Source organism: Solanum tuberosum, unplaced genomic scaffold (genome assembly GCF_000226075.1).
Source record: "Solanum tuberosum cultivar DM 1-3 516 R44 unplaced genomic scaffold, SolTub_3.0 scf00001, whole genome shotgun sequence".
In the NCBI taxonomy this organism is placed as follows: domain Eukaryota; kingdom Viridiplantae; phylum Streptophyta; class Magnoliopsida; order Solanales; family Solanaceae; genus Solanum; species Solanum tuberosum.
Window position 1 is genome coordinate 2,295,937 of NW_006238927.1, and position 12,650 is coordinate 2,308,586.

A 12,650-nucleotide genomic window follows, 5' to 3' on the forward strand; every position below is an offset into this window, starting at 1 on the left:
CACTAATCTTCTAAGTGAGGTCTGTATTTAAAAGTCTCATTTTAATTGAGTTTAAAGGTTCAATTGACAAAGAGTTAAGTAAAAGAATTCAGAATACAAACTCATACAAGTATAAAAGTCCATTAGACCATTTTGCCTTTAGGTTTTTTGATTAGTTTAATAAAAATATACTTATTTGAAAAGTATAAATCAAGTATTTTTTATAATATTAATTAAGAACATATGTTCATTAATTAATATATTTTCAAAAGACAATATATATCCTAAATATTTAATTCAATATCATTTATAAAGGCCCTTATTTGTCTAGTACTTTTTTTTGTTTTAAATAATTAATTTTTATTGTTATATTATAATATAATATTATGATTGTATTTGTGCAATCAAACAGTACACTTGTAATTACACTATTATTACATTGTGACAAACAAACAGAACAATATAATTACTATACTGATAATTACTATCTTAATAATTACACTAATTTCAATTACCAAGTGACTTTCCAAACAGACCCTTAATGTGCTCATGGAGAAAAATAAAACAAAGGAATTGACTAAAATTTATTAGTAACATTTACAGTGGGATGGAAGATGTATTCTTGCTTTATGATTTGCTCATTTGTTAATTTGCAATTGATCAGTTTACTATTTACTGATAAGGGCTGAAACACATAATTTTTTACTCAAAATTTTGATTTAATAATATTGTTATTATTTTATAAAAATAGATACCATGTTACTCGGAATATACGTGCAACGAATGTACCGAAGGACTATATATATATAAATAATATTACTTAGCATAATTAGTCTTTTATATTTTTAATCTTCCAATTTCACACCAATTTGTTGCGTGTTAATATAGACGCACAGATTTTACATTACCTCCACTAGGATCACTCATCCTCTTACAAAACATATATTTGAAATTATTTATTACTGCCTCCATTCCTATTTATATATCACTATTTTAGATTTTATGTCCCTTAAAATATTATGTAAGTTTACTATTATTGTTGCCTCGGTTCCTTTTTATGGTCATCCTTAGTTCCTTACTATAAATAGTTGGTTCATAATACTTGTCATTTTATAAAATCAATGCATAAATTACAATATTCTTCTTATTATACCCTTGATAGTTAATTAGTTTTGAAATAAATATTTGACCAACCTAGAAAAATTAATAAATAATTATTGTTCATTGTAATTACTTTATACATTGATTAGTTACTCTCACCATTGCATTATTTTATAAGATTTTGAAAAAGAAATCTCAACAAACAAATTAAAAATAAAGATATTCCTTATTTATCATTTATTGAAAGTTAACTTAAAAAACATTAAATAATGTTATAATTATAAATTTATTTAGTTTCTTAATACAAGTGAAATTTTAAAAGGTGCCATATAAAAAGGAATCGAGGGAGTATTGATCTTTTGAAGTAAGTCTTCAATAATAAATGAATATAAATTAATTTATTTTGATTAATTATATTAACCAATGAACATAAATAAATTATACAATTTCATATTTTCAAAGTTAATAAATAGAAAGAATAATGCCATTTATACTGGCGATGACAAAAAATGGACGGCGCGAATATCAATTTTCCCGCGCTTTCAACTGTTTTAGCCAACTATTTGTTTCTTTTTACAACTCTTTGCCAACTTGTGTAGTGTTTGTAGCTGCAGTCTTTGCTAGGGTTCTGCCGCTGCGCCACCACTTATACGTTATGGAAATTCATCAAATTGCTCAGCTCCTCAATCAAACTCTGAGCCCCGACGGTGCCGTCATCAATGCCGCCACCGATGCTCTCGATCACCTCTCTACTCTCCCAGAATTTCCCTTCACTCTGCTCTCTATCGCCATAGGTACTCTGCAATTCAGATTTCTCTGTTTTCGAGTATTTATAGATTCATTGTGATTATTCAACTGTCGAATTGAAGGAGTATTTACCTGATTATGATTTTGCAAACTGTTAAGTTAATTTCTGTTCTACACTTTATATTCGATCTTCATTTCCATAGGAGGTGAGAACGGAGGTCAGAAAGTAGCTGCAGCCACATATCTCAAGAACTTCACTAGAAGAAATGTTGATTCCATTGATACAAATTCAGGAATCACCAAAGAGTTTAGAGATGCATTTGTGCGCGCTTTGCTTCATGCCGAACCTATGACTCTTAAAATATTAGTTGAAGCTGTAAGTGTTTGGGGCATAACTTTTTCTTCGTTTGCGTGTAATTAATGAGGTTGTTTTTTTAATTCTCTTTCCTCCTATTTGTTTTCAGTTTCGCTCAATTATTGCAGTTGAGTTTGTGAAGAAGGATGCTTGGCCTGAGCTTGTGCCTGAGCTAAGGTCGGTCATTCAGCGCAGTGATATGATTGATAAGAATCCGAATTCTGAATGGAAAACCATCAACGCTCTAACCATTCTTCACTCACTGATTAGACCCTTCCAGGTATTTAAATATGTGTCAGCTATATTCTGATTCCACCTATATAGATGACTTTCCCTCTATTGATATCTACTTACTCAAGTGACTTCAAATCTCATGCACCTTATGTTTCTTATTTTGTTGAATTGTATTTTGTTTGTTAGAACCTTGCTGACTGTAACGGTGTCCTGAAAAATGCCACCCCTAGCTTGCTAATTGTTGAAAATAAGCTTAAGCATTTGGCGGGTGACCAAGAAGGCTTCTCGTTGATCCATATGAAGATAGACCAACAGCGTTCTATAATCTGGTTAAAATTAAAATTATTTTTGACAGAAAAATTAGCTAAACCAAATTCCTCATTTATTTCAAATCTGTTGTTAATATCTACCTGCTTAGGTTCTTATATTGATCTCATCTTATGTCTTGTGGCAGTACTTTTTGAATCCAAAACTTGTGAAGGAGCCAGTTCCACCACAGCTAGAACTTATTACAAGAGAGATCCTTGTACCCTTACTTGCTGTATTTCACCTCTGCACCGAAAAGGTCCACATAATTTTCTACATTCCTCTTCCTCCTAGGTATTTCCATATTAAAACATGTTTCTTTAGAGTGTATGGAAGTGCTAATTCATCGTTGCATGAAACAGGTATCAGATGCCCAACATACATCAGAAGTGCAGACAGAAACTATCCTTCTCATCACATGCAAGTGCATCTATTTTGCGGTGAGGATAAATTTACAACAAATGATGTTTGATCCATGAAAGGTCAACTATCATTTGAGCTCTAGGTTCTGTTTCGATTTTTTTCTGTTAAGAAGTTAGCAGACAGCATATTGGATATATCAGATCCTAAAAACCTTCGGGATATAGAAAATAACAAAAATGATAGGAGGAAATTGCTTGATACAGTTATCAAGCATATCGAGGAGAGGAAGCTGGTTATACGTGTAAAAGCAGTTCTGCTGAAAATGGGAACTAGGCATCAGTAAACGAGTTAAAGTAATTTGTTCACAATGTTTTGCATGTGATCTTGAAGCCTTGTAACTTAGTGTATTTTGATATAGCTCTATGCATACAAGATCTTTTGCTAGTCCAAAAAGGTGAATGATGAGCATGGATGTTAATCTATGCCAGGACAATAGATCTTCTTTCATTCGAAACATTGGTACTTGGTTTACCAAGGAACAGTCTCATTTCCTTTATTTAACCTTTTTTTGAAAAAGGAAGCAACAGTTTACAACATGCACCATTAAAGTGATCTGATGGTCAGATCAGCTATCAGTGCACTATTTTCTTCTTTTCAAGACTATTCAAATTACTAGGAGGAATTCTTACACCAATGTGTCCTTTTATGTGTCCTAGAAATATTTATCTGGAAGCATCTTTCTTCCTCTAATAAGGTTTCTGTTGTGAACCTTCTTTGAGCAGTACTACAATCTAAAGTCTATCAATTTTATAGGTGAAATCTCACATGCCGTCTGCCTTGGCTCCTCTGCTTCCTTCTATTTGTCAAGATCTGATACGAATCCTGAATTCTTTAAGTTTTGATGGTGGCTTGACTTGCAAAGATGGGTATTCTCTGCGGATGAAGACTGCAAAGCGAAGTCTGCTGATTTTCTGTGCTTTAGTCTCCCGGCACCGGAAGTTTGCTGACAAGTATGCTGTCAAAATGCATTTTATTTGCTCCAAAATGAAAATACAGATATCCTGGTTTTTCCTTAAATTTCTTCTCATCTTACAATGACAGACTGATGCCTGATATGGTGAAATGCGTTTCAGAGATTGTCAAGCATAGCACAATCATAAGTGTAAGTCTTAGAAGTATTACTTGGTAGTTCTATAAATATGAACTTTCATATCAGGTGTTCCATAATCTTATTTCACTGGAATGCCTAGTAAATAGATACTTTTGTTCAGCATGCTGCCGTCGGATTCTCCTTTCTTTAACTACACTAAAGTTGTGTCGTATAAGTAAGAATCTATGCTTAGTCTCAATATCTGTTCTGTCAAGAATGTCTCATGAACTTTTATGTTGTTTCTCATAAGTGCTTTTCCCACACACTATACTCGTCTTTCTTCCTATGATAATTTTTATTTTTATCTTCTCTCTTCATCTACTTATTCTTTCGTCTCAATATCTGTTCTGTCAAGAATGTCTCATGAACTTTTATGTTGTTTCTCATAAGTGCTTTTCCCACACACTATACTCGTCTTTCTTCCTGTGATCGTTTTTATTTTTATCTTCTCTCTTCATCTACTTACTCTTTCGTTGCAGAAACTGGATCCGCTGTCAGAAAGGACTGTATCGTTAGCCTTTGATGTTATTTCTCGTGTTTTAGAGACAGGTCCGGTAAGTTTGTTCAGTTGTCATGGTCAAAAGTTTCTCTTTTGCTTGACTATTTTTTTGTAGCTTGAGCAGGCAATGCTTATTTATTTTCATGCTTGTTCTTTCGCCTTCCTAGCTTCTTTCTCTTTTTAGGCACTTCTACTAATTCCTTGGTTTCTCCTCTATCGGGAAGGACTTTTATGGTTAGTGCCTGCTACTGTTCAAGTCTCCAAGCTAAAGTATATTATCATCATCATCTGAAACAGGGATGGCGACTGGTTTCACCTCACTTTTCTTCCTTGCTTAATTCTGCAATCTTCCCAGCTCTTGTGAAGAATGAGAAGGTCAGCTATTCCACGAATTTGCCTTCCAGAGAGCTCTATGCCTATGTTCATGAGTTTCTTTCTTTTGTTGTGACATACTCTTGTGAAGTTCTGATTAAAGGCTTAAATGCCTGCTAAGTAGGACACAGTAGAGTGGGAAGAAGATCCGGATGAATACATAAGGAAAAATCTTCCGTCTGACCTTGTATGTTCTAATCTTTGATCTTCCTTATAAGTTGTATACTCTAAACATTCGCAGGATATTGTCTGATCTTTATGATACTGCAGGAAGAAATTTCTGGATTGAGAGATGACTTGTTTACAGCAAGGAAAAGTGCTTTAAACTTGCTTGGTGTTATTTCATTATCTAAGGTTAGTTTTCTATAATTTATATTGCTCTAGCTTCTTCTATTAAAATTCACATAGTTATCTGTGATTTATTCTTGGGCTTCTAGGGACCGCCAGTCAAGACTTCTACAGCTTCATCAAAGCGTAAGAAAGGAGAAAAGAACAAAAGAAAAGGTTACAGCTCGATGGGGGAGTTGTTGGTGCTTCCATTCTTGTCAAAGTTTCCTGTTCCAACCGATAATGGAGAAAACACAGTAAATGAGTGAGTTAAAAACAGAATTATGATATCAACTCCTTTTACTTTGTAATTTATGGTCATATATCACTGTACTTCACAGCAAGTTCACCATTTAAAATTCAATAGGATTAATGGTTGGTGCTATTTATTTATATTACTTTAAAAGCATGAAGGTTTGATTGAACTTTTTACCCTTCATTAAAAGACTCTACAACAACATATCTAGTGCAATCCCAGTAAGTGGAGTCTAGGGAGGGTAGAGTATACGCAGACTTTACAACTACCTCGTGGAGGTAGAAAAGTTGTTTCCGAAAGACCCTCGGCTCAAGTGCATCAAACCCAAGTAAAAAAGAAGAAAACAATGAAGAAATCACAACCGTTAGCAAGAAGATCAGTGTTAAGTCTACATGAAAGAAACAATAACAACAACAACAAAATAATGTGATAATCGAAACACAATAAACAACATATGACAAGAACTACAAGGGTACGACTAGTTTTATGACAGATACTAAACAAGCCTAAACCTATGCACGTTACGACAACACACCACCTCTATTAACCTTCTACCCTAATACGTGACCTCCACTCCTTCCTATCTAGAGTCATGTCCTCGATAATATGAAATAGCGTCGTGGGAGTCTAATCACCTCTCCCAATAGACAAAATTTTCATTTACTATTTTCCTCAAATAATTGTCGTTTAATTATCATCCCAATATTTAGGACTTTGAAATTGATTAAAAGAAAAACTGTTAAATCTTTACTTATTTGTAATAGGTAAGAACTCCTAAATATTTAATATTTTAAAATTGATCAAAGTTTTGCTTCTTAAATCTCTAATTTGAACTATATTAATGTCCTAACATTTAAGACTTTAAAATCAATGCTGTTACCTTACATAAATATTTACTTAAATTATGGTAAGCAAAATAAATAAATAAATTAAAAAAATTAAAGAAAGAGGTTCATGTTAAGTTAAATAACTTTTTAACCTTCCTATATGAAATTCTTATCATTTTGAAAGATATAATGTTTACTTTAACGTCAATTGCTACTTTTTAATAATTTTGTTCCTCTTGTATCTAGTTTTACCGATTGACGCGAGATACACGTGCAAAAACCTACACTAAACTTGTTCTGTTAAAGTTCTAAGATACATTATATTACTCTATAATTCCTTGAACTCTAAGTTTGCTTAAGACATAGAGTGCTCATTCTAATGTCATGCCGTTAACTAAATTATCCTACTTTATTTTTCCATTTATCCAGACTTTTTTTTCTTTTTTCTGATCTTCCTTGATCATGCTTGCATCCTGTGTACGAGATTTACTTTCATTTCCTTGTCTAAACTTTCACAGATATTACGGAGTCCTGATGGCCTATAGCAGCCTTTTAGATGTAAGGATAGATCATTATTTCAAATATTATTTTTCTTAATTAAAAAGTTCTGTACTTATGTTACTTATGTGGCATTGTATTCTCAGTTTCTAACAGAGCAGAGTCCTGGATTTACGGATACTCTAGTTAGGAATCGGGTGCTACCACTGTATGAAACACCAACTCCTCAACCATATTTAATTGCCACTGCAAATTGGGTCCTAGGAGAGCTTGCTTCATGCCTTTCTGAAGTGAGATAATTGTCTTGATGGTACTTTTTAACATCTTGTTTGCTATTAGGCATATTTTTGGAGTAAGTTCCTTTTTTCTCTTTCCACAACAGGGTATGAGTGCTGATATTTATTCTTCATTAGTGAAAGCATTACAAATGTCAGATATAGGGGATGTTTCTTGTTATCCTGTGCGGGTGACAGCTGCTGCTGCGATTGCCCAACTCGTTGAAGTAAGTGGGTATGGCTAACCTATTTTATGGACCTGAAGTATGATAGTTTAAATAATGCTTGACCTTTTGGTACTGCAGAATGAGTACATGCCACCTGAGTGGTTACCACTTCTTCAAGTGGTTTGTCATAGGATTAGTGATGAGGAAGAAGATAGCTCCATTTACTTTCAGCTTCTAAGTACTATGGTCGAGGCTGCAACTGAAAAACTTTCACCGCATATTCCAGATATTGTTTGTCTGTTGGTTAAAGAAACTTCAAAGAACTTGCCTTTAGATCTGGAGCCATGGCCTCTGGTATTTTCTTAAGTGTCTGACATACTTGTATTTTTATTCTTTAGCGAATCATTTGATGATTCTAATTACCATTTTGGTAACTGGCATGAAAATCAGAACATTTTTTGTGCGCATTTCATGGAGATATAATGTTCCCTATTCATTGTTTATAGTTTAAATGGAGGTTATATAGGTTGGTTTGCTCGCCCTTTAGTTCAATGAAACCTTGTCTCTCCCAGTCCTGTTGATATCATGTCACATGGTCAGGGATTCAAGAGTCATTACTTTGATAGGAATAAGACTAAACTATACGATTCCTTCTTGTAACTGAGGTACCTTGAGACAAATTCTTAAATCACCTTTTATGTTCTAGATGAGTAGAATCAACCTCGCTCTTCACCCAAATATGAAATTTTAAAAAATGAACTCATCCACATGTATAATTGAAGGAATATTGAGATCTGAAATTACTGACTTTCGTCTGATAGATGGTGGAACAGTGCTTTGCAACACTAGCAGTGATGGCTCAGTGTTGGGAAAACTCAGCATCGGAAGAAAATGAGCAGGATGATTCTAGTCAATTGTGGCTTTCTGGTCAGACCACCATGATGAGAGCATTTTCAGATCTCCTACAGCATGCGTGGCTAAGATCTGCTCCACTGATGGTTAGTCTTGAGCCATGTATCAAAATTAATTTTAGAATAAATGTATAGGTCACAACACAAGCATGTATGCATATATATTCCATTATTTACTTTTTGTGTCAATGAATATACTCAGCACTTCAGTAAAATATTTCCTTTTTATGCCTGTAACATCAATCTTGAAGCCTGTTCAAGCTCATTTTTCTATATTGAAAATGCAATCACCTTAGTAGTGGATGCTGCTTAACTCTAGTGTTTATACTGCAATAGATGTTTGTTTTGTGTTCTGAATTCCATACCAAGCTTAACTAGATCAAGTCTTTTAGCTTCTCATGCATAAGGCAAAGCTGTTCATATATTGATGGAAGCTCGGACAGAGCTGTATGAGGCGGAAGACTCACGTACGGTTCTCTGAGAAGGGAGTGACTACCTACTGGATCTTCGATCATACACACAAAGTAATCCAGATACTTTAGATCTTTCTCTTCGAATAAGATGTCCATTTTGGCGATGCTTCCAGTAGATATCTTACAGCTAGAGTCTCTCTTTTTGATTCAGTTCCTCCACCAACAAGAACCCGAGTTAAATTCAACTGATACTTAACTGGTCGCCGTCAACATTCCTATTCGTATTGCCTCTGTATTGGGTACCAGAGTGTACAGATCATCCTATATATAATATCTACTCTAAAGATTAAGAAGATAGAGGTCTCCGTTTCATAGATTCAACTTGGGATAACAGAGTGATAAGAGGATTTTAATATATCTTTTGGTTTTGATATACTCAAATCTCTTGTTATCTTCTCATATATATTTTCCAATTATCAGGAACATGAGGTTGCCTTCTCAGTGCCCCCTTCATCATGTGTTGATGACTGCTCCACATTGCTTGGTTTCATTTTGCAAGGAATTACCCAAGCTGACGATCTTTTGAAGCTAAAAGTCTCAGAGCTGATGCTGGTCTGGTCATATCTCATAGCTGACTGGCATGCATGGGAGGAGATGGAGGATTTATCAGCTTTTAACTGTATCAAGAAAGCAGTTAGCCTAAACAAGAAATTTGCTGTGAAGAACTTTCTTGTGGGGAAGCTGCCGTTGCCTCCTGCTCCACCTGTTCCCCAAAAATCCATCCTTGAAGGAATTGGTGCATTCATTACCGAAGCTTTCTCACAATATCCATCTGCAGTATGGAGGGCATCCTCTTGTGTCCACATTCTGTTACATAATCCCAGTTACTTACCTGAAGGAGAAGGTGTCAAGCAATCTTTGGTGATTTCCTTGTGTCAGGCAGCATTTTCTCGTTTTAGAGAGATTAAAAACCAGCCTGTCCCACTATGGAATCCTTTGTTGCTTGCAATAGCGTCGTGTTATTTGTGTTTTCCTGATATTGTAGAGAAGATTATAGAGGGCATTGAGCATGAAGGCTTTACAAGCTTCCTATCCGCTTTGGCAATTATCTCAACAAGCAGATTTGACCATAGTTTGTCATCAGAGGCTGAGATCAAGTTGGTAGGTTAGTATTCTATTTCTTTTTCCCCTACTACTTCTTAAATTTTTAGCGCAATTAGGAACTTCCCCACTTGACTTTCTCTCATGGGGCAAGGGATATTTTGGTGATGGGCTCTACGTTAGTCCTTTTTGTTTGTTCTGGAAATGCTATTGTGTCTATCTAGATCTGTTTATCTGTCCACAACTACGATGCTTGTTAATAGATTGCAAGCTAACACTAATTTTGATTATACCTTGTGGTTAACTTTTGTGTTTTTCCTTGCTTTGCCTTTTAAGTATTCAATTTTTCTTCTCTTATTGGGTGTAGAAAACTCTCCTAAGAATCTCATCAGCACCATCTCCTTATGTCTGTTTTTTTCTATTATAATTTTACCAGTGATGGCACTGGCACAATCTCTTGACAAGCTGATAGGACGGCAAAATGAAGGGAGTTTATTGCTACATGATTGCGTTGCATCACTGATGGAGGCATTTCTGAAGTTTAAAGAACTGGAAGAAGAAGAGGAAGATGAAGATGAAGAAAGTGAAGATCAGGCTTCTGGTGATGAGGAAACTGAAGATGATGATGATGAGGTTAGGTCACTGAACTAATTCTGTCTTGTTTAATTATCTTTAGCTTCCCCCTCCCCCACCCACATATTTTTTTGGCTGTCAGGTAGACATTGTTACATGGTAATCATGTTCGTACGGCCTACTTTTCGTTATGGCCAAGTGTGTTCTATTTGTAGAACATACATTATACTCCATTTTTTGGGTTAGTGAAATAATAGTGACTAATGAGTCTTTGCGTTCACGATAATTCCTTAGCCTTCTGACATGAGCTTTGTCTCATTAGCAAATTATGGCTCTTAACTTAATTGTGGTCCTTCCATGTAAGTTGAAATTTTCGCACATTTCACCAGCTTTCTTGATGGTAACACATTTTTCTTTTCATAAAAAAACACACTGCGACTTGAAAACAATGATTATCAGAGCCTGTTTCTTTTTTCATAACCACCTTCTCTAGTTAAAATAGTCAATGTTTATATATAATAATTACAGGAATTTTCTTAAAAGAAAAGATATAATATCACAGGAAATTGTTGATGACGCCTGCCATATTGTTGTCTTTTTGCATCATTATCCATGGTTTTTGTTTGTTGGCTCTGTCATACATACATGAAATGCTTGTGGTGGAAGGATGGGGAAGAGTGCAAATGCTATGCATTCATCATATATTCCTTTTCCTGATAAGTAAAATGGAGATGTGGAACACAAACCCCGAATCTCCTGCGTGCAAAGTGACTACATTCATCATGTAAATGTACATTAATACCTTTGGAATAATGAACGCTGATTGTTATTGTTCTTAATTCAATGCTAGGACTCTGAAGATGATGAACGAGAAGAAACTGAACAAGAGTTCTTGGAGAGGTGTGCCAAGACAGCCGCGGAAATGGAAAATGGAACCATTGTGGAAGAAGGTGATGCGGAAGATCAAGAGCTAGAAATTGAACTGGGTAAGCCTGCCAATGCTCTCATTTTTCAAAACACCAGACGTTTGAACATTTGATGTGCAGGGTGGAAAAATATTACCTACTTGAACTGTTTATAGAAATAAAGAAAATTAATCTCTTCTAGCTGTTTTAAAGGAGAAATCACTCAAACTTTTTCATTTCTTTAACTTACAAAAATAAAAAAACATGATTTTGCTTACTTTGGAATCCTAATGATTTTATCTTGGGATGAGATGATCTGCTTGTCAAAGTTTGGAATCTTAAATTGCCTAAATGTAGCAAACAGACTTAGATGTCAAGTTGACACTATCTTCTGTGGGTTGTCACATTTAAACAACAATTTCTACTTCAGCACTGATGTCTTTTCTCTCAAATTTCAATCAATAAAGTATACCTCAATCTTATGTTGGAGTTGGCTTATGGCCACATGCATCGTTTATATCCATTCAGCTCAGATATCACAATTAAATTAGGATAAATACATCCTAGTTGACTTTACTTGAATAGTTGCATCTTCTTTTACTGCCTTTATGTGTTTAATATCTTCAATATTGATGTTCATTTTCTAAGAATTGCTTTGCTTTCCCCTCATATTTATTCAATTACTCCAGGTTGTTTGGAAGATGTGGATCTGGAGAACACTGTGCTTTTGGTAATTGAAAGATATCACCAAGTGCTTTTACGGCTACAGTTGCCACCAGAACTGATTTCGAGTTTCTTGGAAGCCTTGCCTGAATGTAAATTATACTTCCAACAAGCTATATAGAATATGATACATGCGCTGCTCTTGGCATTCTTATTTTTTTAAACCTCTGATTGTTGTAGTTGTCCAGTGTGCTGTTGGTGGCTGATTATTTTGTTTATTCTTGTAATATTTGCCTTCTTGTTGTGCTGATGGAAGTCTTGTGTTCCATCTTAATGTTCTCCTTTTCATCAGGTGTCTTTGTTATGAGAAGAAAAAAGTTAAGCAACAATTATAATACAATTTGAATTCAATATATTATAGGTATGTTTCAATGCACGCGGTGAGTAAGGGTGGCAACGGAACCGGTAACGGGACTACCGAACCGGGACGTTCCGGAACCGGAACGGAACCGGGCACCACGGGCCGGAACCGAACCGGAACCGGGACGGACCGGAACCGGTAATTCCGGAAAAAAATCCGTGTCCCCGTCCCGGACCGGAAACCGGGTCCAACCGTTAAAATTATAAT

General features: G+C 35.1%; 1 protein-coding gene across 1 annotated transcript; it reads left to right on the top strand.

The window, feature by feature from the left end:
- The first annotated feature begins 1,604 nt into the window (after positions 1–1,604).
- Positions 1,605–12,437, top strand: LOC102583995 (uncharacterized). The gene is made up of 21 exons (XM_006337909.2): positions 1,605–1,874; positions 2,031–2,203; positions 2,292–2,462; positions 2,871–2,981; positions 3,085–3,162; positions 3,899–4,095; positions 4,187–4,247; positions 4,715–4,789; positions 5,032–5,109; positions 5,231–5,293; positions 5,377–5,460; positions 5,544–5,698; positions 7,035–7,074; positions 7,161–7,304; positions 7,397–7,516; positions 7,595–7,810; positions 8,278–8,454; positions 9,261–9,945; positions 10,318–10,514; positions 11,305–11,440; positions 12,049–12,437. Exons 1-21 carry the CDS (start codon positions 1,736–1,738, stop codon positions 12,201–12,203), a joined length of 3,255 nt encoding a protein of 1,084 aa, XP_006337971.1. The 5' UTR covers positions 1,605–1,735; the 3' UTR covers positions 12,204–12,437.
- The last annotated feature ends 213 nt before the right edge of the window (positions 12,438–12,650 follow it).

Coding starts and splice junctions, on each gene's coding strand:
- LOC102583995 (XM_006337909.2), top strand. CDS start 1,736: ATGGAAATTCATCAAATTGCTCAGCTCCTCAATCAAACTCTGAGCCCC. Junction 5,110..5,230: donor CTCTTGTGAAGAATGAGAAG/GTCAGCTATTCC, acceptor CCTGCTAAGTAG/GACACAGTAGAGTGGGAAGA. Junction 7,305..7,396: donor TTGCTTCATGCCTTTCTGAA/GTGAGATAATTG, acceptor TTTCCACAACAG/GGTATGAGTGCTGATATTTA.